Source organism: Heteronotia binoei, chromosome 2 (assembly GCF_032191835.1).
Source record: "Heteronotia binoei isolate CCM8104 ecotype False Entrance Well chromosome 2, APGP_CSIRO_Hbin_v1, whole genome shotgun sequence".
NCBI lineage: Eukaryota > Metazoa > Chordata > Lepidosauria > Squamata > Gekkonidae > Heteronotia > Heteronotia binoei.
In genome coordinates this window covers 8,975,832-9,000,326 of record NC_083224.1, presented here as the reverse complement: position 1 = coordinate 9,000,326, position 24,495 = coordinate 8,975,832, and the positions used below count along the sequence as shown (strand labels likewise).

The 24,495-nt window shown below is 52.5% G+C and overlaps 1 protein-coding gene across 2 annotated transcripts in view; it reads left to right on the top strand.

Annotated features, from left to right (window-relative positions):
- HM13 (histocompatibility minor 13) overlaps nt 1-24,495 on the top strand; it is a 201,051-nt gene that overhangs the window by 17,788 nt on the left and 158,768 nt on the right. For both annotated transcript variants that reach the window (XM_060230553.1, XM_060230548.1), the window contains exons 6-10: nt 960-1,085; nt 8,863-8,920; nt 11,526-11,609; nt 18,537-18,573; nt 18,736-18,838. In XM_060230553.1, the coding sequence (XP_060086536.1) occupies nt 960-1,085; nt 8,863-8,920; nt 11,526-11,609; nt 18,537-18,573; nt 18,736-18,838 (408 nt within the window). The remainder of the gene's footprint in view (nt 1-959; nt 1,086-8,862; nt 8,921-11,525; nt 11,610-18,536; nt 18,574-18,735; nt 18,839-24,495) is intronic.

Below are 24,495 nucleotides of genomic sequence, written 5' to 3'. Positions count from 1 at the left end.
TTCTATCATATAATGCAGGAGAGCAGTTAGAAGTAGCGAAAACCGGTTTACTTAAAGTAATCCCGTTTGTTCATCCATTGGTCAATAGTAGGCATTTTTGAATCTTTCCACTTCAACGCTACAAAGGTTTTCGCCATGGACAAGAGTGTAAGCGTAATTTCTTTTTTTGAATCCTCATCACATTTCATGTTCCAGTAATTTAATAGCACAGCTTGTGGTGTTAGAGCAGGGGTGGGGAGCCTCCAGCCCGAGGGCCGTATACGGCCCTCAATGTCACTTGGTGTGGCCCTCGGGGGCTGCTGGGCCGAACCGAGCCATGTGACAGCCTCCCTGGGGCCTGGCTGGCCAGCGAGGATGGTGGGGCCCAGCCGCGCTTTGCAGCAGCCTCCCTAGGGCCAGGCAGGGATCACAGGGCCCGGATGTACTGTGCGGCAGCCTCCCTGGGGCCTGGCTGGCCGGCCAGAATTGCTGCAGGGCCTAGAAAAGTTACTGTCACCGTTCAGTTTGCACTTGATTATCCCAGAGGGTGAGGCCTAATATGCTAATGAGTGTGTGACCTAATATGCTAATATTAGGGGATGTGGTCTAATATGCTACTGAGTTCCTGCTGGGCTTTTTCTACAAAAAAGCTCTAGACCTATGCATTTGCCTAGGGTGGTGGGCCGTGTGTGTGTCTGCATGCGTGCGCCAGATTAGGCTCTCCCCACATGACTTCAAATTGGAAAACAATTATTTGCATTAACTCTGCTAGCCTGAATCGTTCTCCCTTGGCGGAGCACTGTTTTTTAAGTTGATGATTTTTTATGGCCAGCGAATGATGTTATAAATATCCATATGGCCCTTGGCAGAGAAAAGGTTCCCCACCCCTGTGTTAGAGGGATGGTCACAGATAAAAGCAGTTGACTTTTGACGGGTAGGGCTCAGCTGTGCTGACCCGCCTTCCCTTTCCCTTTCTGCAGCACTGGATCGCCAACAACCTCTTTGGCCTGGCCTTCTCTCTCAATGGGGTGGAGCTGCTGCACCTGAACAACGTCAGCACGGGCTGCATTCTGCTCGGCGGCCTCTTCATCTACGATGTCTTCTGGGTAAGCTCGTTGGAGGTGCGGCAGCCGCAGGGCTTTCCCTGGAGCTCGGTGTCCAGATCTTTGCGGTGCCTTCTGGGGGAGGCTTGTCGGGCTTTAATTCTCACAGAGCATTCTCGGTAGCGTCACGGGAAGGAAAGAAGCTTTGCGAGAGCCGAAACAGTGCAGCCCAGCGGTCCCCACCCTTCTTGAACCTGGAAAATTCTGACGCAGGGTGATGGGTGCTACCCCAAAATGGCCGCCACAGGGGGGAGAGCCAACCACAAAATGGCTGCCACAGGAGGTGGAAACAGCCACGAAATGGCTGCCACAGGAGGTGGAACCAGCCACAAAATGGCTGCCACAGGAGGTGGAACCAGCCACAAAATGGCTGCCACAGGAGGTGGAGCCAACCACAAAATGGCTGCCACAGGAGGCGGAGCCAGCCACAAAATGGCTGCCATGGGGCAGAGCCAACCACAAAACAGCTGCCACAGGAGGTGGAGCCAACCACAAAATGGCTGCCACAGGAGGCGGAGCCAGCCACAAAATGGCTGCCATGGGGCAGAGCCAACCACAAAACAGCTGCCTCAGGAAGTAGGACCAGCCACAAAATGGCTGCCACAGGAGGTGGAACCAGCCACAAAATGGCTGCCACAGGAGGAGGAGCCAACTACAAAATGGCTGCCACCGGAGGTGGAGCCAGCCACAAAATGGCTGCCACGGGGCAGAGCCAACCACAAAACAGCTGCCTCAGGAGGTGGAGCCAGCCACAAAATGGCTGCCACGGGGCGGAGCCAACCACAAAATGGCTGCCACAGGGGGCAGAGCCAGCCACAAAATGGCTGCCACCAGAGGTGGAGCCAGCCACAAAATGGCTTCCACATGGGGTAGAGCCACACACACACAGAAGGAAGTCCAAGTACAGGGGGAGAGAGGGGTAATTAAAAAAAATAAACTGGGAAAGAGGAATGAGAGAATAAAACCAACACTGGTTGCAGCCGCAGCAGCAGTATTTTTATTCTGCAGAGCCAATCCCACCTCCAGTGGCTAACCAGAAGAGGTTTCTAAAAACACTTGGTGGCCACCAGGTGAGTTATCAGTGGGTGTCCTGGCGCCCCTGGGTACCGCGTCGGGGACCACATGGTGTAACACTAAGTGTGTCAGGGAAATTGGGGGTCTGGTTGACTCCCCACTTTGCCATGAAAGCTGTTCTGGGTGAACTTTGGCCAGTCACACCCTGTCCAGCTGCCTTCCCTTCAAGGTAGAAGAAGAGGAAGATATTATACCCGGCCCTATAATCTGAATCTCAGAGCGGCTCACAATCTCCTTTACCTTCCTCCTGCCCCATAACAGACACCCTGTGAGATAGGTGGGGCTGAGAGAGCTCTCCCAGAAGCTGCCCTTTCAAGGACAGAGTCTCAGAGCGGACTACAATCTCCTTTCCCTTCCTCCCCCACAACAGACACCCTGTGAGGTGGGTGGGGCTGAGACAGCTCTCCCCAGAAGCTGCCTTTTCAAAGAATCTCAGAGCAGCCTACAATCTCCTTCACCTTCTTCCACCACAACAAACACCCTGACGAGCAGGCGGGGCTGAGAGGGCTCTCGCAGAAGCTGCTCTTTCAAGGACAAGATGCTCAGAGCAGCCTAGAATCTCCTATCTCTTCTCCCCCCGCAACAGACACCCTGTGAGGTGGGTGGGGCTGAGGGGGCTCTGACAGAAGCTGCCCTTTCAAGGACAACTCCTAAGGAAGCTCTGGCTGACCCGAGGCCACGCTAGCAGGCGCAGGTGGGCGAATCAAACCCGGCTCTCCCAGATAAGAATCTGTACACTTCACCACTACACCAAACTGGCTCTCAGTAAATTGGTAAGACGAGGAAGGGAGAACCGCGTAGGCCTCTTTTCAGGAACGTGGGGTTGGAAGAAAGTGTCCTGGGCCATTTCCTGCCAAGCCTGTTTTTGTTCTCCCCCCCTGCTGATTTGCCTTTCCTTGCCCTGCTTCAGCCCACTGGTGCTTCCCGATCATTTACGTTAATGGGAACAAGAAAGAAGACAAAGTTCGGCTTTCCGTGCTTCAGGGGGCCTTTGAATCGCTCTGCTGGCAGGAGTCTTTGTTCGTGGCCTACCGCAGAAGGAAATAGAAGAACATAAGAAGACCTCTGCCAGATCAGACCGGGGAGGGTGCATCTAGTCCAGCCTCCAGTCTCACAGAGTGGCCAACCAGCTCCTCTGGAGGGCCAACAACAGGGCAGAGAGGCAGAGGCCTTCATAAGAACATCAGAAGAGCCCTGCTGGATCAGACCAGGGAGGGTCCATGTAGCCCAGCCTCCTGTCTCACACATTGGCCAACCAGTTCCACTGGAGGGCCAACAACAGGGCAGAGAGGCCAAGGCCTTCATAAGGACATCAGAAGAGCCCTGTGGATCAGACCAGGGAGGGTCCATCTAGTCCAGCCTCCTGTCGAACACAGTGGCCAACCAGTTCATCTGGAGGGCCAACAACAGGGCATAGAGGCCAAGGCCTTCCTAAGAACATCAGAAGAGCCCTGCTGGATCAGACCAGGGAGGGTCCATCCAGTCCAGCCTCCTGTCTCACACAGTGGCCAGCCAGTTCCTCTGGAGGGCCAACAACAGGGCAGAGAGGCCGAGGCCTTCCTAAGAACATCAGAAGAGCCCTGCTGGATCAGACCAGGGAGGGTCCATCTAGTCCAGCCTCCTGTCTCTCACAGTGGCCAACCAGTTCCTCTGGAGGGCCAACAACAGGGCAGAGAGGCTGAGGCCTTCCTAAGAACATCAGAAGAGCCCTGCTGGATCAGACCAGGGAGGGTCCATCTAGTCCATCCTCCTGTCTCTCACAGTGGCCAACCAGTTCCTCTGGAGGGCCAACAACAGGGCAGAGAGGCTGAGGCCTTCCTAAGAACATCAGAAGAGCCCTGCTGGATCAGACCAGGGAGGGTCCATCTAGTCCAGCCTCCTGTCGAACACAGTGGCCAACCAGTTCATCTGGAGGGCCAACAACAGGGCATAGAGGCCAAGGCCTTCCTAAGAACATCAGAAGAGCCCTGCTGGATCAGACCAGGGAGGGTCCATCCAGTCCAGCCTCCTGTCTCACACAGTGGCCAACCAGTTCCTCTGGAGGGCCAACAACAGGTCATAAAGACTGAGGCCTTCATAAGAACATCAGAAGAGCCCTGCTGGATCAGACCAGGGAGGGTCCATCTAGTCCAGCTTCCTGTCTCACATGGGCCAACTAGTTCCTCTGGAGGGCTAACAACAAGGCAGAGAGGCCGAGGCCTTCATAAGTACCTCAGAAGCGCCCTGTTAGATCCGACCAGGGAGGTTCCATGTAGCCCAGCCTCTTGTCTCACACATTGGCCAGCCAGTTCCACTGGAGGGCCAACAACAGGGCAGAGAGGCCAAGGCCTTTTTAAGAACATCAGAAGAGCCCTGCTGGATCAGACCAGGGAGGGTCCATCTAGTCCAGCCTCCTGTCCCACAAGGTGACCAAATAGTTCCTCTGGAGGGCCAACAACAGGGCAGAGAGGCTGATGCCTTCATAAGGACATCAGAAGAGCCCTGTGGATCAGACCAGGGAGGGTCCATCTAGTCCAGCCTCCTGTCTCTCACAGTGGCCAACCAGTTCCTCTGGAGGGCCAACAACAGGGCAGAGAGGCTGAGGCCTTCCTAAGAACATCAGAAGAGCCCTGCTGGATCAGACCAGGGAGGGTCCATCTAGTCCAGCCTCCTGTCTCTCACAGTGGCCAACCAGTTCCTCTGGAGGGCCAACAACAGGGCAGAGAGGCTGAGGCCTTCCTAAGAACATCAGAAGAGCCCTGCTGGATCAGACCAGGGAGGGTCCATCTAGTCCAGCCTCCTGTCGAACACAGTGGCCAACCAGTTCATCTGGAGGGCCAACAACAGGGCATAGAGGCCAAGGCCTTCCTAAGAACATCAGAAGAGCCCTGCTGGATCAGACCAGAGAGGGTCCATCCAGTCCAGCCTCCTGTCTCACACAGTGGCCAACCAGTTCCTCTGGAGGGCCAACAACAGGTCATAAAGACTGAGGCCTTCATAAGAACATCAGAAGAGCCCTGCTGGATCAGACCAGGGAGGGTCCATCTAGTCCAGCTTCCTGTCTCACATGGGCCAACTAGTTCCTCTGGAGGGCTAACAACAAGGCAGAGAGGCCGAGGCCTTCATAAGTACCTCAGAAGCGCCCTGTTAGATCCGACCAGGGAGGTTCCATGTAGCCCAGCCTCTTGTCTCACACATTGGCCAACCAGTTCCACTGGAGGGCCAACAACAGGGCAGAGAGGCCAAGGCCTTTTTAAGAACATCAGAAGAGCCCTGCTGGATCAGACCAGGGAGGGTCCATCTAGTCCAGCCTCCTGTCCCACAAGGTGACCAAATAGTTCCTCTGGAGGGCCAACAACAGGGCAGAGAGGCTGATGCCTTCATAAGGACATCAGAAGAGCCCTGTGGATCAGACCAGGGAGGGTCCATCTAGTCCAGCCTCCTGTCTCTCACAGTGGCCAACCAGTTCCTCTGGAGGGCTAACAACAGGGCAGAGAGGCTGAGGCCTTCCTAAGAACATCAGAAGAGCCCTGCTGGATCAGACCAGGGAGGGTCCATCTAGTCCAGCCTCCTGTCTCTCACAGTGGCCAACCAGTTCCTCTGGAGGGCCAACAACAGGGCAGAGAGGCTGAGGCCTTCCTAAGAACATCAGAAGAGCCCTGCTGGATCAGACCAGGGAGGGTCCATCTAGTCCAGCCTCCTGTCGAACACAGTGGCCAACCAGTTCATCTGGAGGGCCAACAACAGGGCATAGAGGCCAAGGCCTTCCTAAGAACATCAGAAGAGCCCTGCTGGATCAGACCAGGGAGGGTCCATCCAGTCCAGCCTCCTGTCTCACACAGTGGCCAACCAGTTCCTCTGGAGGGCCAACAACAGGTCATAAAGACTGAGGCCTTCATAAGAACATCAGAAGAGCCCTGCTGGATCAGACCAGGGAGGGTCCATCTAGTCCAGCTTCCTGTCTCACATGGGCCAACTAGTTCCTCTGGAGGGCTAACAACAAGGCAGAGAGGCCGAGGCCTTCATAAGTACCTCAGAAGCGCCCTGTTAGATCCGACCAGGGAGGTTCCATGTAGCCCAGCCTCTTGTCTCACACATTGGCCAACCAGTTCCACTGGAGGGCCAACAACAGGGCAGAGAGGCCAAGGCCTTTTTAAGAACATCAGAAGAGCCCTGCTGGATCAGACCAGGGAGGGTCCATCTAGTCCAGCCTCCTGTCCCACAAGGTGACCAAATATTTCCTCTGGAGGGCCAACAACAGGGCAGAGAGGCTGATGCCTTCATAAGGACATCAGAAGAGCCCTGTGGATCAGACCAGGGAGGGTCCATCTAGTCCAGCCTCCTGTCTCTCACAGTGGCCAACCAGTTCCTCTGGAGGGCCAACAACAGGGCAGAGAGGCTGAGGCCTTCCTAAGAACATCAGAAGAGCCCTGCTGGATCAGACCAGGGAGGGTCCATCTAGTCCATCCTCCTGTCTCACACAGGGGCCAACCAGTTCCTCTGGAGGGAGGAAGCAGTCTAACCATGAGGCAGCATGAGGAAAAGGCCTCGGTTTCTATGCCCTGTTGCTGGATCTCAAGAGGAATTGGTTGACTGCTGTGTGAAGATGATGATGATATTGCAGTTATATCCCGCCTTATACTCTGAATCTCAGAGTTTCAGAGTGGCTCACAATGTCCTTTACTTCCCTCCTCCCCAGCAGACACCCTGTGAGGTAGTTGGGGCTGAGAGAGCTCTGACAGAAGCTGCCTTTTCAAGGACAACTCCTCAGAGAGCTATGGCTGACCCAAGGCCAGAGAGAAAGCTGGGCTAGATGGACCCGCGCTGGTCTTATTTTAGCATGTTCATCTCTCTCCCCCCCCCCCCAACCTCTTAATGTACGCACCCATATTTCTCCCAGCATCTTGCAGGACTCAGACCTTGAAAGGCGGGGGAAGATTAAGTGTGAAAAGAGGCCTTAGCTTTCTGCCACCCGGCATTGAATTCCTTCCAGTCTGTGGCCTTTGCTTTTCCTTCTACCTGCTTCCAGTCTGTGGCCTTTGCTTTTCCTTCTACTTGCTTCCAGTGTGTGGCCTTTGCTTTTCCTTCTACCTGCTTCCAGTCTGTGGCCTTTGCTTTTCCTTCTACCTGCTTCCAGTCTGTGGCCTTTGCTTTTCCTTCTACCACCACCAGGGAGTGGGATTCTAGCAGGAGCTCCTTTGCCTATTCGGCCGCACAGCCCCTGATGTAGCCAATTCTCCTGCCGCTTACAAGGCTCTTTTTTGTAAGCTCTTTGAGGATTGGCTACATCAGCGGGTGTGGCCTAATAGGCAAAGGAGCTCCTGCTAGAATTCCACCCCTGACCACCGCTGAAGCATTGTAGCAAGTTTACGTATCTGACCTGTCGATAGATTCAGGTGGGCAGCCGTGTTGGTCTGAAGCAACAGAACAACCCTAACCCTTAAGGAGAAGCATATTTGGTTTTCATACCCCACCTTTCATTGCCTGAATCGGCTTACAGTCCTCTTCCCTTCCTCTCCCCACGACAGACACCCTGTGAGGTAGGTGGGGCTGAGAGAGTTGTGACTGAGCCAAGGTCGCCCCAGCTGGCTGAATGTGGAGGAAGGAGAAGAAGATATTGGATTTATATCCCGCCTACCACTCCGAAGAGTCTCAGAGCGGCTCACAATCTCCTTTCCCTTCCTCCCCCACAACAGCCACCCTGTGAGGTAGATGAAGATATTGGATTTATATCCCGCCCTCCACTCCGAAGAGTCTCAGAGTGGCTCACAATCTTCTTTCCCTTCCTCCCCCACAACAGACACCTTTGTGAGGTGGGTGGGGCTGGAGAGGGCTCTCACAGCAGCTGCCCTTTCAAGGACAACCTCTGCCAGAGCTATGGCTGACCCAAGGCCATGCTAGCAACTGCAAGTGGAAGAGTGGGGAATCAAACCTGGTTCTCCCAGATAAGAGTCTGCACACTTAACCACTACACCAAACTGGCTCTCCAAGGATCAGGGAATCAAACTCGGTTCTCCAGAGTAGAGTCCTCCCCTTTTAACCATTACACCGAACTGGCTCTCAGACCAAGAAGTCTGCAGATTTATACCCAGCCCATCTCTCTGGATCAGAGTCTCAGAGCAGCTGACAATCTCCTTTATCTCCTTCCCCTGCAACAGACGTCCTATGAGGTGGGTGGGGCTGAGAGAGCTCTGATGGAAGCTGCCCTTTCAAGGACGACTCCTGCGAGAGCTCTGGCTGACCCAAGGCCATTCCAGTAGCTGCAAGTGGAGGAGTGGGGAATCTACCCCGGGTTCTCCTAGATCAGGGGTGGGGAACAGTGGCTCTCCAGATGTTTTTTTTTTGCCTACAACTCCCATCAGCCCCAGCCATCGGCCATGCTGGCTGGGGCTGATGGGAGTTGTAGGCAAAAAAACATCTGGAACGCCACTGTTCCCCACCCCTGTGAGTCTGCTCACTTCACCGCTGCATATAACTGGCTCTCAAAATTTAATTCTGGGTGTAAACGTTTTGTGTGCTTGCGCACGACTTCATGCAAAAGCTTCTGCCCAGAATTAAACTTCGTTGGTCTTCAAGATACCGCTGGGCTCAAACTCTGTTCTGAGGAATAGGAAGATCCGAAGGGGCGGAGATCGTGCCCTGCGCTTCTCTGAGAGAGGCCTCCCTCTCCCCCTGCCGACCTGCAAATCCAGGGCTCGCCTCTCACGCTTTCCCTCCTCTTCCACAGGTCTTCGGCACAAACGTGATGGTGACGGTTGCCAAGTCATTCGAGGCGCCCATAAAACGTGAGTCGGGCGTGGCCTGTTCGGGGGGGGGAGGGTGCGGGATACAATAATAGAATCCGAATCATAGACGTAGAGAGTTGGAAGGGACTCCCCCGGGGTCATCTAGTCCAGGGGTAGCCAACGGTAGCTCTCCAGATGTTTTTTCCCCTACAGCTCCCGTCAGCCCCAGCCATTGGCCATGCTGGCTGGGGCTGACAGGAGTTGTAGGCCAAAAAACATCTGGAGTAGCTCTCCGTTGCCCACCCCCGATCTAGTCCAACCCCCTGCACAATGCGGGAAACCCACAAATACCTGCCCCAAATTCACAGGATCCTCATCGCTGTCAGATGTTCATCTAGCCTCTGTTGAAAAACCTCCAAGGAAGGAGAGCCCACTGCCTCCCGAGGGAGCCTGTTCCACTGAGGAACTGCTCTAACGGTCAGGAAGTTCTTCCTGATGTTGAGCCGGAAACTCTTCTGATTTAATTTCAACCCATCGGTTCTGGTCCTACCTTCTGGGGCCACAGAAAACAATTCCATACCCTCCTCTATAGGACAGCCCTTCAGGACTTGAAGATGGTGATCCTGTCACCTCTCAGTCGCCGCCTCTCCAGGCTAAACATCCCCAGCTCCTTCAACCTCTCTTCATAGGACATGGACTTGTGGGAGCTTGGTTGACCCCCCTGTATTGTTTGATGGCTACGCTGGGTCCCTGCTGAGGTGGATTGACCCTTGAATGTACTGGGAAATTGACAGGATCTTCATCGCTGTCAGATGGCCATCCAGCCTCTGTTGAAAAACCTCCAAGGAAGGAGAGCCCACCACCTCCTGAGGAGGAAGCCTGTTCCACTGTGGAACCACTCTAACGGTCAGGAAGTTCTTCCTGATGTTGAGCTGGAAACTCTTCTGATTTAATTTCAACCCCTTGGTTCTGGTCCTACCTTCCGGGGCCACAGAAAACAATTCCACCCCATCCTCTATAGGACAGGATCCTCATTGCTATCAGATGGCCATCTAGCCTCTGTTGAAAAACCTCCAAGGAAGGAGAGCCCACCACCTCCCGAGGAGGAAGCCTGTTCCACTGAGGAACCGCTCTAACCGTCAGGAAGTTCTTCCGAATGATGGAATCTCTTTTGATTGAATTTCAACCCATCGGTTCTAGTCCTACCTTTCGGGGCCACAGAAAACAATTCCACACCCTCCTCTATAGGACAGCCCTTCAAGGACTTGAAGATGGCGATCATATCACCTCTTAGCTGCCTCCTCTCCAGGCTAAACATCCCCAGTTCCTTCAACCTTTCCTCATAGGGCTCGGTCTCCAGACCCAAGCCTGCTGTTCTGAAGCTGTCCTCTACCCCTGCTGCAAGTTCTGAGTGCTCATGACCCGCCCCCCCATCCCAGCCACCATATTCCATACAAGGCTTAGAGGGCTGGTCAGAGAAGCCCAGAACGGACAAGCAGCCGCAAGGTTTGCAGGGGCTGCTCTCAAGCGGGATGATGCCAGTTGAAGACTGCAGTGCCCATTTCTTCCCTGGGCATCAGCAGAGACGGTTTCATTATACAGTCTTCAAGGGCGGCCCCACATGGAGGGTGTTGGCAGTAGTCAATGCATATGTTGCCGGCTGCTGCAGTGTCCTTTATGCGGCGCCGCCTTGAAGTACTGGAGGCTTCAGCTGGTGCAGAAAGCTGTCGTGAGCTCTCTTTCGGCGTCAAGAGCACGGGTCCGTTGGGCCAGATGTGTGCCACTGGGGTTCTGGGCCCAGTTCAAAGAGTTTGACGTTGCTTTTAAAGCCCTTTTCAGACAGGTTTTGGGAGATGTCAACGGCCCTCCTTTCCCCATTCAGGCCCACCCTGTTCATCCAGTTAAGGCTCTCTATTTGGGGACATTCTTCACGAGAGGCTAGAAAGTATAGTGTCCAGATCACGTGATGTGATGCTATCGCTTTACTCTGCTCACCTGGAGTCTTGTGTTCAGTTTTGGGCACCACATTTTAAGAAGGATCTAGACAAGCTGGAATGGGTCCAGAGGAGAGCGACGAAGATAGTGAGGGGACTGGAGATAAGTCCTATGAGGAAAGGTTGAAGGAGCTGGGGATATTTAGCCTGGAGAGGAGGCGGCTGAGAGGTGATACGATCACCATCTTCAAGTATTTGAAGGGCTGTCCTATAGAGGATGGGGTGGAATTGTTTTCCGTGGCCCCGGAAGGTAGGGCCAGAACCAACGGGTTGAAATTAAATCAAAAGAGTTTCCAGCTCAACATTAGAAAGAACTTCCTTAGCGTTAGAGCGATTCCTCAGTGGAACAGGCTTCCTCAGGAGGTGGTGGGCTCTCCTTCCTGGGAGGTTTTTCAACAGAGGCTAGATGGCCATCTGACAGCCATGAAGATCCGGTGAATTTAGGGGGAGGTGTTTGTGAGTTTCCTGCATTGTGCAGGGGGTTGGACTAGATGACCCTAGAGGTCCCTTCCAGCTCTATGATTCTATGAAAGTCCGTACCAAAGAGCACAGCCATCTCCGAAGTGTCCTTGTAACCTTTTGCATTTCCAGCGAGTAGAAGGCATGTATTTAATGTTATCTCCTCTTTCTCTTTTTGCTCTCTCTCCCCCCCCCCCCCCACACACTTTTAGTGGTTTTTCCCCAAGATCTGTTGGAGAAGGGCTTGGAGGCCGATAACTTTGCCATGCTGGGCCTAGGAGACATAGTAATTCCAGGTAAGGGGGATACGGGCAGGAGGGTGTTTCCCTTCTGGGAAGAAGAAGAAGGATATTGAATTTATATCCTGCTCTGTACTCAGAGTCTCAGAGCGGTCACAATCTCCTTTACCTTCTCCCCCCACAACAGACACCCTGTGACGTAGGTGGGGCTGAGAGAGCTTTTTATAGCTGCTGCCCTTTCAAGGAAAGCTCTGGCTGACCCAAGGCCATTGCAGCAGGTGCAAGCGGAGGAGTGGGGAATCAAACCCGGTTCTCCCAGCTAAGACTCCGCACACTTAACCACTACACCAAACTGGCTTTCTGGGAGGGGGGCTGTCTTTCATATGCAGGCTGAGTCTCATAGTCTGGAAAGGGCGGGGGGGGGAGACCAGATTCCAAAGGGGAGGCAGCTGCTGCCGCTTTCCTGTCCCACCAGGCTGTCTCTCTCTCTCTCTCCCCCCCCCCCACCCCCCAGCTGCTTCTGAAGTCCCCCTTCATCAACGGAAGCCTTCCCGGCACCCTCCCTCTGGCCTATTTGGTGCAGTGGTTAAAAAGCGGCAGACTCTAATCCGGTGACCCGGGTTTGATTCCCCAACCCTCCTCCTCATGCAGCCAGCTGGGGTGACCTTGGGTCAGCCGCAGTTCTCTCGGAGCTGTTCTCACAAGAGCAGTGTTCTCAGATCTCTCTCAGCCCTCACCTACCTCACAGGATGTCTGTAGGGAGGGGAAGGGAAGGCGATTGCAAACTGCTCTGAGACATGTGAGGCCTGCTGAGTGTTCTTGGGTCAGCCACGGTTCTCTCGGGGCTGTTCTCTCAAGGGGCAGTTCTCTCAGATCTCTCTCAGCCCCACTTACCCCAAAGGGTGTCTGTTTTGGGGAGAGGGAGGGAGGGAGATGGCAAGCTGCTTTAGGACTCCTTCGGGTAGTAAAGAGCAGGGTACAAAACCAACTCTTCTTCTGTTCTCCCACCCCTGCTACTTGCTCTTGCCTCCTAGGGACACTTTCTCACACACTGACCCAGCGATCCTCCAATCCATTTTCGATGCAATTTGGAAAACTAAATTTTTATGCATGAAACAGCAAAATCTACTAGTTTATCCAATTGTTAAAATGCACTGACTCTGGATAAAAGTGCAGTATCTATCTATCTGTCTGTCTGTCTATCTATCTTATCTATCTCTAATCTATCATCTACCATCTGTCTATCATCTGTCTCTTATCTATTTTATCTATCATTTATTTAATCTAATCTATCATCTATTTAATCTAATCTATCATCTATTTAATCTATAATCTGTCTCTCATCTATCTATCATCTATCTATCAATCTATCTATCTGTCTATCTATCATCTGTCTGTCTGTCATCTATTTATCTAATCTATAATCTATCTACCATCTATATCATCTATTTTATCTCTTATCTATTTTATCATCTATGTATCTAATCTCTTATCTATCTCTAATCTATCTATCTTTATCTATCATCTATCTACCTATCTATCTCATCTATCTAAACTATTTTATCTATCATCTATCTATCTATCTAATTATCTATCATATATTTATTTAATCTAATCTATCATCTATTTAATCTATAATCTATCATCTATCTCTCATCTATCAATCTATCATCTATCTATCTGTCTATCTATCATCTATCTGTCATCTGTTTATCTAATCTATAATCTGTATCTACCATCTACATCATCTATTTTATCTCTTATCTATTTTATCATCTATGTATCTAATCTCTTATCTATCTCTAATCTATCTATCTTATCTATCATCTATCTACCTATCTATCTCATCTATCTAATCTCTTATCTATCATCTATCTATCTCTGATCTAATCTATCTATCATCTGTCTATCATCTATCTATCTAATTGATCTAATCTATCTCTAATCCATTTTATCTATCCATATCCATCCATCACCTGAGCCTGCTTCCTTCCTTCCTCCCTCACTTCCTCCCTCCCTCTCTTCCTTCCTTTAACAGCATCTCAGAAGAGAGTGCCATTTTACAAAGTTTGCTTTGGGCAGGTGAGAAAATAACACAGAAACGTCCGCAAATGCCCTTGATCCGTGTCTGCAAAATAAAGGCAGCTCCCAGGAGGAAAGTGTTCTTTTGCTTGCTGCTGCTGCCAGCAAAAGTCATATGGATTCTACCGGGGCAAAACTCACGCACAAGTTTACTTTCTTTGATTTCTATCCCGCCCTCCCCGCCAAAGCAGGCTCAGGGAATTCCATCATTCCTATTACAGTGATCCACCGTGTATGTCTATTTACTTCATTTACAGTCTGCATTTCTCACTTGAGACTCTGGGTACGTTGCAACTAAAAATGAGAGCGAGATGGGCAGGCAGACATGTGCAAATGCTAATCCAGCGCACTAACTCAGCCTGCCCCCTACCAGGGGAGTGTGAGCGCTGCAATACAAACGTCTGCCACAAGGGGGCACTATAGTCCTTCTGATCTAGGAGCAGCCTTAGAAAGCAGAATAGCAAGTTCTTCTCTCTCTTCCCCCCCCCCCCCCCCACCAAAAAACCCCATTCATTTTATTTATTTACTTCAATTATCCTTCAGCTTTGTCCCCGGTGGGGAACCAAAGCAGCTAACATCATTTTTCTCTCCTCCGCTCCCGGTGGGGAACCAAAGCAGCTAACATCATTTTTCTCTCCTCCGCTTTGCCCTCGCAACTAGGGATGGGCACGAACCAGAAAAATGCGGTTTGTGGCTGAACCTCGAACCAAACTGAACCGGGAGGTTCGTGAACCGAACCAGTTTATGGCTCCGCAGTCCTTTTAAACGGGGTTTGCAGAAAGCGGGGGGGGGGGGGAACGGCTGAGTGGCGGGAAGCGGGCGGATTCCCCGCTCCTCGGTCGTTTCGACCTTTCTTGCGCGGTCCCTTTAAAATTTTGTGTTCTTTAAATAGTTCTTTACCAAGTCTCTCTAGGCATCAGCACTCACTGCGCTTGTTTAACTTTTCTTTCGTATTTCTGGCCAGCACCTGACCACCTTTTGCGTTCTACAGGTATAATGTTATCGTTCTGGGTGGGGAGCCGTGCTGGTCTGAAGCGATGGAATAAAGTTTTATTCAAAGTATGAGCTTTCGTGCGCTTGCCTGCTTCTTCAGCTGTGACAAAATGGAAGAAAACGGCAACGCTGCAGTGCTGCAGTCCGAGCTCTCTGCTACCGACCTGAGTTCGATCCCAGCGGAAGCTGGGTTCAGGTAGCAGGCTCCAGGTTGACTCAGCCTTCCATCCTTCCGAGGCTGGTCAAATGAGTATCCAGCTTGCTGGGGGGGAAAGTGTAGAGGACTGGGGAAGGCAAGGGCAAACCATCCCGTAAAGGAATCTGCCGTGAAGACGTCGTGATGCGACGTCACCCCAAAGTTGGAAACGACTGATGCTTGCACAGGGGACTACCTTTACCTTTTTGCTTGTGCTTGCATAACCTTTACCTTTACCTGGAGAGCCAGTTTGGTGTAGTGAAGTGAGCGGACTCTTATCTTGGAGAAGCGGGTTTGATTCCCTACTCCTCCCCTTGCACCTGCTGAAATGGCTTTGGGTCATCCATAGCTCTGGCAGAGGTTGTCCTTGAAAGGGCAGCTTCTGGGAGAGCTCTCTCAGCCTCACCCACCTCACAGGGTGTCTGTTGTCGGAGGAGAAGATACAGGCGATTGTAAGCTGATTCAGGGTTACTGATTCAGAGAGAAGGGCGGGGTGTAAATCTGCAGTCGTCTTCTTCTTTAAACAGCAAATTAACGTATAGCATGATGGAGATATTTTACGATATGCAGAGGCGAAAGAGGAATAACAAGTTCAGTGCGTAGGACCAGCTGTTGACCCCCCCTATACTCTGTACGCATGAATGCTCATACTTTGAATAAAACTTTGTCGGTCTGAATGGTGCCAATGAACTCTAACGCCATTGTTATGTTCTAGCGTTCGATCCTTTGTTATGTTCTCTCGATCGTAAGCTGCAAAGACTCGTTCTTTTACAAGAGAGTTTTCCAGAAAAGAGTGAAAGAGCGTGACTGCGCAAGAAAGCCTAAAAAACAACTGAGCAGCTCAGCGGTTTTTGTGGTTTTCACAGGGAACGCAAAGCAGGGGTTTAAAAGGGCCCAGAGTCCCTTTTAAACCCCTGCTTTCTGCTGTGTCCGCAAACCGCCGCAAACTGCTTTAAAAGCCCCTGGAAGTTCATGGCAGTAGAACCATCAAAAGCTTTGCTTGGTGAACGTTTAAACCCCATGTTTTCCCCATGACCTGTTCATGGTTCAGTTCATGCCCATCTCTACGCAAAACAACCCTGCAAAGTAAAGTTACACGTCAGTAACTGTGTGGATCTGCAGTAGGAGAGAGAGATTGGAACCCAGAAGTTCCTGGAAGACCAACAAGGTTTTCTTGGGTGTAAGCCTTTGAGTTGAGTCTTGAACGCTTCTACCCCTGGAAACCTGCACAGTTCCTAAGGTGCTGTTTGGCTCAAATCTAGCCCCGTGAAGTAAGTTAGGCTCCAAGTATATAGAATCATAGAGCCGGAAGGGACCTCCAGGGTCACAGCCCCCTGCACAATACAGGAAACTCACAAACACCTCCCCCCTAAATTCACAGGACCCTCATTGCTGTCAGAGGGCCATCCAGCCTCTGTTGAAAAACCTCCCGAGGAAGGAGAGCCCACCACCTCCCGAGGAGGAAGCCTGTTCCACTGAGGAACCGCTCTAACCGTCAGGAAGTTCTTCCTGATGTTGAGACGGAAACTCTTTTGATTTAATTTCAACCCCTTGGTTCTGGTCCGACCTTCTGGGGCCACAGAAAACAATTCCACCCCATCCTCTATAGGACAGCCCTTCAAGGACTTGAAGATGGTGATCATATCACCTCTCAGCCGCCTCCTCTCCAGGCTAAACATCCCCAGCTCCTTCAACCTTTCCTCATAGGACTCGGTCTCCAGACCTCTCACCATCTAGTCCAACCCCCTGCACAATGCATGAAACTCACAAAGACCTTACCCTAAATTCACAGGACCCTCATTGCTGTCATATGGCCATCCTGCCTCTGTTTAAAAACCTCTTAAAGAAGCTGAGCCCACCACCTCCCGAGGAAGCCTGTTCCACTGAGGAACCACTCTTAACGGTCAGGAAGTTCTTCCTAATGTTGAGACGGAAACTCTTTTGATTTAATTTCAACCCCTTGGTTCTGGTCCGACCTTCTGGGGCCACAGAAAACAATTCCACACCATCCTCTATAGGACAGCCCTTCAAGGCCTTGAAGATGGTGATCGTAGCACCTCTCAGCCGCCTCCTCTCCAGGCTAAACATGCCCAGCTCCTTCAGCCTTTCTTCATAGGACATGGTCTTGTGGGAGCTTGGTTGACCCCCCTGTATTGTTTGATGCCTACACTGGGTCCCAGCTGAGGTGGATTGACCCTTGAATGTACTGGGAAATTCACAGGATCTCCATTGCTGTCAGATTGTCATCCAGCCTCTGTTTAAAAACCTCCCAAGGAGGGAGAGCCCACCACCTCCCAAGGAGGAAGCCTGTGCAGGGCCGGTGTTTGGCTTTCTGGCGCCCTAGGCGAATCAACCACTAGCGCCCCCCCCCCCCCCATTTTATTGGTTCTGGTCCGACCTTCTGGGGCCACAGAAGACAATTCTGGCCTTGTGTCACCCAGCAGTCTTCCGTGGCAGAGCTGGGATTTGAACTGGGGTCTTTGACACTCTAACCGCTACACTACGCTCTCACTCAAAAGCCTTTATTGGCATATATCGTAAGAACATAAGAGAAGCACTGTGGGATCAGGCCAATGGCCCCTCCAGTCCAACACTCTGTGTCACATAAGAACATCAGAGAAGCCCTGTTGGATCAGGCCAATGGCCCATCCAGTCCAACACTCTGTGTAACATAAGAACATAAGAGAAGCCCTGTTGGATCAGGCCAGTGGCCCCTCCAGTCCAACACTCTGTGTCACATAAGAACATAAGAGAAGCCCTGTTGGATCAGGCCAGTGGCCCCTCCAGTCCAACACTCTGTGTCACATAAGAACAAAAGAGAAGCCCTGCTGGATCAGGCCAGTGGCCCCTCCAGTCCAACACTCTGTGTCACATAAGAACATAAGAGAAGCCCTGTTGGATCAGGCCAGTGGCCCCTCCAGTCCAACACTCTGTGTCACATAAGAACATGAGAGAAGCCCTGTTGGATCAGGCCAGTGGCCCCTCCAGTCCATCGCTCTGTGTCACATAAGAACATGAGAGAAGCCATGTTGGATCAGGCCAGTGGCCCCTCCAGTCCATCGCTCTGTGTCACATAAGAACATGAGAGAAGCCATGTTGGATCAGGCCAATGACCTATCCAGTCCAACACTCTGTGTCACATAAGAACATAAGAGAAGCCATGTTAGATCAGGCCAATGGCCTATCCAGTCCAACACTCTCTGCCACACAGTGGCAAAATTTATATATATACACGCACACACACACACACACTGTGGCTAATAGCCACTGATGGACCTCTGCTCCATATTTTTATCTAACCCCCTCTTGAAGCTGGCTATGCTTGTGGCCGCCACCACCTCCTGTGGCAGTGAATTCCACATGTTAATCACCCTTTGGGTGAAGAAGGACTTCCTTTTATCCGTTTTAACCTGTCTGCTCAGCAATTTCATCGAATGCCCACGAGTTCTTCTATTGTGAGAAAGGCAGAAAAGGACTTCTTTCTCTACTTTCTCCATCCCATGCATTATCTTGTAGACCTCTATCATGTCACCCCGCAGTCGACGTTTCCCCAAGCTACCGTTACCTTTATGTGATACACTACGCCTTAGGTTTCTAGATCCAATTCTGTTCAATATGACAGACTCTTCAGACGCTGTAAAGGTTTGCAGCTACGCTAACTTGGCAGTCCTAATGGTTTCTTCTCTCCCCCTGCCCCACCCTTGACGTTTCAGGAATCTTCATTGCCTTGCTCCTGCGGTTTGATATCAGGTAAGTCCCCGGTGGAATGTCAGCGGAAGGGGGCGGGGGCGGTAGGGTATTTCTAGTTGCCTGTCTGGGTCTCTCCCCCACCCACCCACCCTGCCCCGGACACTTGCTGCCGGACTCCAGGGTTGGCATAACGCGCACTCTTTTGTTTCCTTCCTGACTCAGCCTGAAGAAGAACACGCACACATATTTCTACACCAGCTTTGTGGCTTACATTTTCGGGTTGGGGCTCACCATCTTCATCATGCACGTCTTCAAGCACGCCCAGGTGAGCTTCCCGCGCAAACCCCACGCTTGCCTGCCCGCACGGACCTCCCCTGCCCCCCCCTCCAAAAAAAGAAGTTGACATGCGCCTGACGCCCCGCTGCGTTGTCTGCTTGGTCGGCTGCCGCTTTGGGACAAGAGGTCTTTTTTTCTGATTCTAACAGGCTTCCTCCTCGGGAGGTGGTGGGCTCTCCTTCCTTGGAGGTTTTTAAACAGAGGCTAGATGGCCCTCTGACAGCAATGAAGATCCTGTGAATTTAGGGGGAAGTGTTTGTGAGTTTCCTGCATTGTGCAGGGGGTTGGACTAGATGACCCTGGAGGACCCTTCCAACTCTATGGTTCTATGAACTTCCTGACCGTTAGAGTGGTTCCTTGGTGGAACAGGCTTCCTCGGCAGGTGGTGGGCTCTCCTTCCTTGGAGGTTTTTAAACAGAGGCTAGATGGCCCTCTGACAGCAAAGAAGATCCTGTGAATTTAGGGGGAGGTATTTGTGAACGTCCTCCATTGTCCAAGGGGTTGGACTAGATCAGGGCTGTCCTATAGAGCAGGGGTGGCCAATGGTAACTCTCCAGATGTTTTTTACCTACAACTGCCATCAGCCCCAGACAGCATGGCCAATGGCTGGGGCTGATGGGAGTTGTAGGCAAAAAGCATCTAGAGAGCTACCGTTGGCCACCCCTGCTATAGAGGAGGGTGCGGAATTGTTTTCTGTGGTCCCAGAGGGTCGGCCCAGAACCAACGGGTTGAAATTAAATCAAAAGAGTTTCCGGCTCAACATTAGGAAGAACTTCCTGACCGTTAGAGCGATTTCTCAGCGGAACAGGCTTTCCCGGGAGGTGGTGGGCTCTCCTTCCTTGGAGGTTTTCAAACAGAGGCTGGATGGCCATCTGACAGCAATGAGGATCCTGTGAATTGAGGGGGAGGGGTTTGCACTAGGGCCAGAGGCGGGGGAGGGCAGTAGAAAAGATCGGATGCTTTTAGCCAGGGGCGGCCAAACTTCCTTAACGCAAGAGCCACGTAGAATAAACATCAGATGGTTGAGAGCTGCAAGGCAGCAAGGAAGGAAAATAGGTGGGGAGGGAGAGAGGAAAAGAGAGCAACTTTAAACTTTTAAGCGCGCTTTCCAAGCTGCCAGCTGGCTTGGCTTGGAGAAGCCATCTGAAGAGAGAAATGCCGTCTCCAAGCCAGCGGACAGGACGGCGAGGGCTTCGTGAACCACCCAATGTGTGGGAAAGGGCCACTTGTCTATAGCCTTTTAAGAAGGATGTAGACAAGCTGGAAGGGGTCCAGAGGAGGGTGACGAAGATGGTGAGGGGTCTGGAGACCAAGTCCTAAGAGGAAAGGTTGAAGGAGCTGGGGGTGTTTAGCCTGGAGAGGAGGCGGCTGAGAGGTGATAGGATCACCATCTTCAAGTCCTTGAAGGGCTGTCCTATAGAGGATGGGGTGGAATTGTTTTCTGTGGCCGCAGAAGGTAGGACCAGAACCAGTGGGTTGAAATTAAACCAAAAGAGTTTCCGGCTCAACATTAGGAAGAATTTCCTGACTGTTAGAGCGGTTCCTCAGCGGAACAGGCTTCCTCGAGAGGTGGTGGGCTCTCCTTCCTTGGAGGTTTTTCTTGGCCATCTGACAGCGATGAAACTCCTGTGAATTCAGGAGGAGGCGTTTGTGAGTTTCCTGCCTTGTGCAGAGGGTTGGGCTAGATGACCCCAGAGGTCCCTTCCAGCTCTATGATTCTATGACTAACCAGGCCCAACCTTCCTTAGCTTCCCATTTCTTCCAAGCTCGGACTGGCCTGTGCGATTTGCTCTGCTCTTGCATTGGGCGAGCTTTGCCAATGTGCCTGCTTGATCATCGCTGAACGTGAAAGGCGTCTTTGCTACGGTTTAGTGAGAGCCCCAGGCGGCTCCCAGAGCCCGCTCAGAAACCTGATGGCCAATCGAAGGGTGTGCTGGTGGCTACAGGGAGGGCAAACCAGAGGCTCCCATCAGCCCAGCCCAGGCACCACTGGGATGCTTCACACCAGAGAATCTCAGCTGTGTAGTCTAGGGTCAAATTCGGGCCGAGCTAGCAAGCTGATCTCAGTGCCAAATCCTGGCACAGAGAGCGAGTTTGGTGTAGTGGTAGACTCTTATCCGGGAGAACCGGGTTGGATTTCCCCACTCCTCCACTTGCACCTGCTGGAATGGCTTTGGGTCAGCCATAGCTCTCTTATCTGGGAGAACCGGGTTTGATTCCCCACTCCTCTGCTTGCAGCTGCTGGAATGGCCTTGGGTCAGCCAGAGCTCTCTTATCTGGGAGAACTGGGTTTGATTCCCCCCTCCTCCACTTGCAGCTGCTGGAATGGCCTTGGGTCAGCCAGAGCTCTCTTATCTGGGAGAACCGGGTTTGATTCCCCACTCCTCCACTTGCAGCTGCTGGAATGGCCTTGGGTCAGCCAGAGCTCTCTCATCTGGGAGAACCGGGTTTGATTCCCCCATTCCTCCACTTGCAGCTGCTGGAATGGCCTTGGGTCAGGCAGAGCTCTCTTACCTGGGAGAACCGGGTTTGATTCCACACTCCTCCACTTGCAGCTGCTGGAATGGCCTTGGGTCAGCCATAGCTCTCTTATCTGGGAGAACCGGGTTTGATTCCCCACTCCTCCACCTGCACCTGCTGGAATGGCCTTGGGTCAGCCAGAGCTCTCTTATCTGGGAGAACCGGGTTTGATTCCCCACTCCTCCACTTGCAGCTGCTGGAATGGCCTTGGGTCAGCCAGAGCTCTCTTATCTGGGAGAACCGGGCTTGATTCCCCACTCCTCCACTTGCAGCTGCTGGAATGGCCTTGGGTCAGCCAGAGCTCTCTTATCCGGGAGAACCGGGTTTGATTCCCCACTCCTCCACTTGCAGCTGCTGGAATGGCCTTGGGTCAGCCAGAGCTCTCTTATCTGGGAGAACCGGGTTTGATTCCCCACTCCTCCACTTGCAGCTGCTGGAATGGCCTTGGGTCAGCCAGAGCTCTCTTATCTGGGAGAACCGGGTTTGATTCCCCACTCCTCCACTTGCAGCTGCTGGAATGGCCTTGGGTCAGCCAGAGCTCTCTCATCTGGGAGAACCGGGTTTGATTCCCCCATTCCTCCACTTGCAGCTGCTGGAATGGCCTTGGGTCAGGCAGAGCTCTCTTACCTGGGAGAACCGGGTTTGATTCCACACTCCTCCACTTGCAGCTGCTGGAATGGCCTTGGGTCAGCCATAGCTCTCTTATCTGAGAGAACCGGGTTTGATTCCCCACTCCTCCACCTGCACCTGCTGGAATGGCCTTGGGTCAGCCAGAGCTCTCTTATCTGGGAGAACCGGGTTTGATTCCCCACTCCTCCACTTGCAGCTGCTGGAATGGCCTTGGGTCAGCCAGAGCTCTCTTATCTGGGAGAACCGGGCTTGATTCCCCACTCCTCCACTTGCAGCTGCTGGAATGGCCTTGGGTCAGCCAGAGCTCTCTTATCCGGGAGAACCGGGTTTGATTCCCCAGTCCTCCACTTGCAGCTGCTGGAATGGCCTTGGGTCAGCCAGAGCTCTCTTATCTGGGAGAACCGGGTTTGATTCCCCACTCCTCCACTTGCAGCTGCTGGAATGGCCTTGGGTCAGCGAGAGCTCTCTTATCTGGGAGAACCGGGTTTGATTCCCCCAATCCTCCACCTGCACCTGCTGGAATGTCCTTGGGTCAGCCAGAGCTCTCTTATCTGGGAGAACCGGGTTTGATTCCCCCAATCCTCCACCTGCACCTGCTGGAATGGCCTCGGGTCAGCCAGAGCTCTCTTAGCTGGGAGAACCGGGTTTGATTCCCCCAATCCTCCACCTGCACCTGCTGGAATGGCCTCGGGTCAGCCAGAGCTCTCTTAGCTGGGAGAACCGGGTTTGATTCCCCACTCCTCCACTTGCAGCTGCTGGAATGGCCTTGGGTCAGCCAGAGCTCTCTTATCTGGGAGAACGGGGCTTGATTCCCCACTCCTCCACTTGCAGCTGCTGGAATGGCCTTGGGTCAGCCAGAGCTCTCTTATCTGGGACAACCGGGTTTGATTCCCCACTCCTCCACTTACAGCTGCTGGAATGGCCTTGGGTCAGCCACAGCTCTCTTATCTGGGAGAACGGGGCTTGATTCCCCACTCCTCCACCTGCACCTGCTGGAATGGCCTTGGGTCAGCCAGAGCTCTCTTATCTGGGAGAACGGGGCTTGATTCCCCACTCCTCCACTTGCAGCTGCTGGAATGGCCTTGGGTCAGCCAGAGCTCTCTTATCTGGGACAACCGGGTTTGATTCCCCACTCCTCCACTTACAGCTGCTGGAATGGCCTTGGGTCAGCCACAGCTCTCTTATCTGGGAGAACGGGGCTTGATTCCCCACTCCTCCACCTGCACCTGCTGGAATGGCCTTGGGTCAGCCAGAGCTTTAGCAGGAGCTTTAGCAGCTTCTATCAGAGCCTTCTCAGCCCCACTCACCTCGCAGGGTGTCTGTTGTGGGGGAAAAAGATAAAAAAGACTGTCAGCTGCTCTGAGATTCAGATTGGAGGGTGGGATGTAAATCCAATATCTTCTTCTTGAGAGCCAATTGGTGCAGTGGTGAATTGTGCGGACTCTTATCTTCGAGAACCGGGTTTGATTCCCTGCTCCTCTTCTCACAGCTGCCGGAATGGCCTTGGGTCAGCCGCAGTTCTCTCCTTGAAAGGGCAGCTTCTGGGAGAGCCCTCTCAGCCCCACCCACCTCATAGGGTGTCTGTTAGGAGGAGGGAGGTAAAGGAGATTGTGAGCCGCTCCGAGAGTCTGATTCAGACAGAAGGGAAGGTATAAACCTGCAGTGGTGGCGGCGGCGGCTTCATCTTGATCTGCTTGGCAAGCATTGGAGTGTTTTGCCAAAAGCCCGTCTCCTCAGGAGGGAACTTGCCTGGCCTTGGAGGGAGGCCAGGGGTAGCGGACTGCAGTGCTTTCTGCTTGGGGCTGCACCTGTTGGTTCGATGGTGGGGGGGGGGGTCACATCAGTTGGCTCTCCCCCACACACACACCGCATGCACGATGCTCTGGGTGCTTTGTAACCTGCGCTTCTGGCCTGCTCACCAGCTTGTCCGGCACGACTCAGGAGTCCGGTTTTGAGAGAACTTCCGTGGCTTCAGCCCCACGAGGCTGTTTCTGACCACGTAAGTCTTATCGACAGTAAGTCTATCCGTGGTTGTTAGCAGGGCTTTTTTTGTAGCAGGAACTCCTTTGCCAGTTTGGTGTAGTGGTTAAGTGCGTGGACTCGTACCTGGGAGAACCGGGTTTGATTCCCCCACTCCTCCACTTGCAGCTGCTGGAATGGCCTTGGGTCAGCCATAGCTCTGGCAGAGGTTGAAATGCCTTGAAGTGGCAGCTGCTATCAGAGCTCTCTCAGCCTCATCCACCTCACAGGGTGTCCTTTGTGGGGGGAGAAGATAAAGGAGATTGTGAGCCACTCTGAGAGTCTAAGTGAACGGCTGGATATAAATTCAGTATCATCATCGCCATCATTATCATCATCTCCTCCTCCAGTTTGGTGTCGTGGTTAAGTGCGCAGACTCTTATCTGAGAGAGCCGGGTTTGATTCCCCACTTGCAGCTGCTGGAATGGCCTTGGGTCAGCCAGAGCTCTGGCAGAGGTTGTCCTTGAAAGGGCAGCT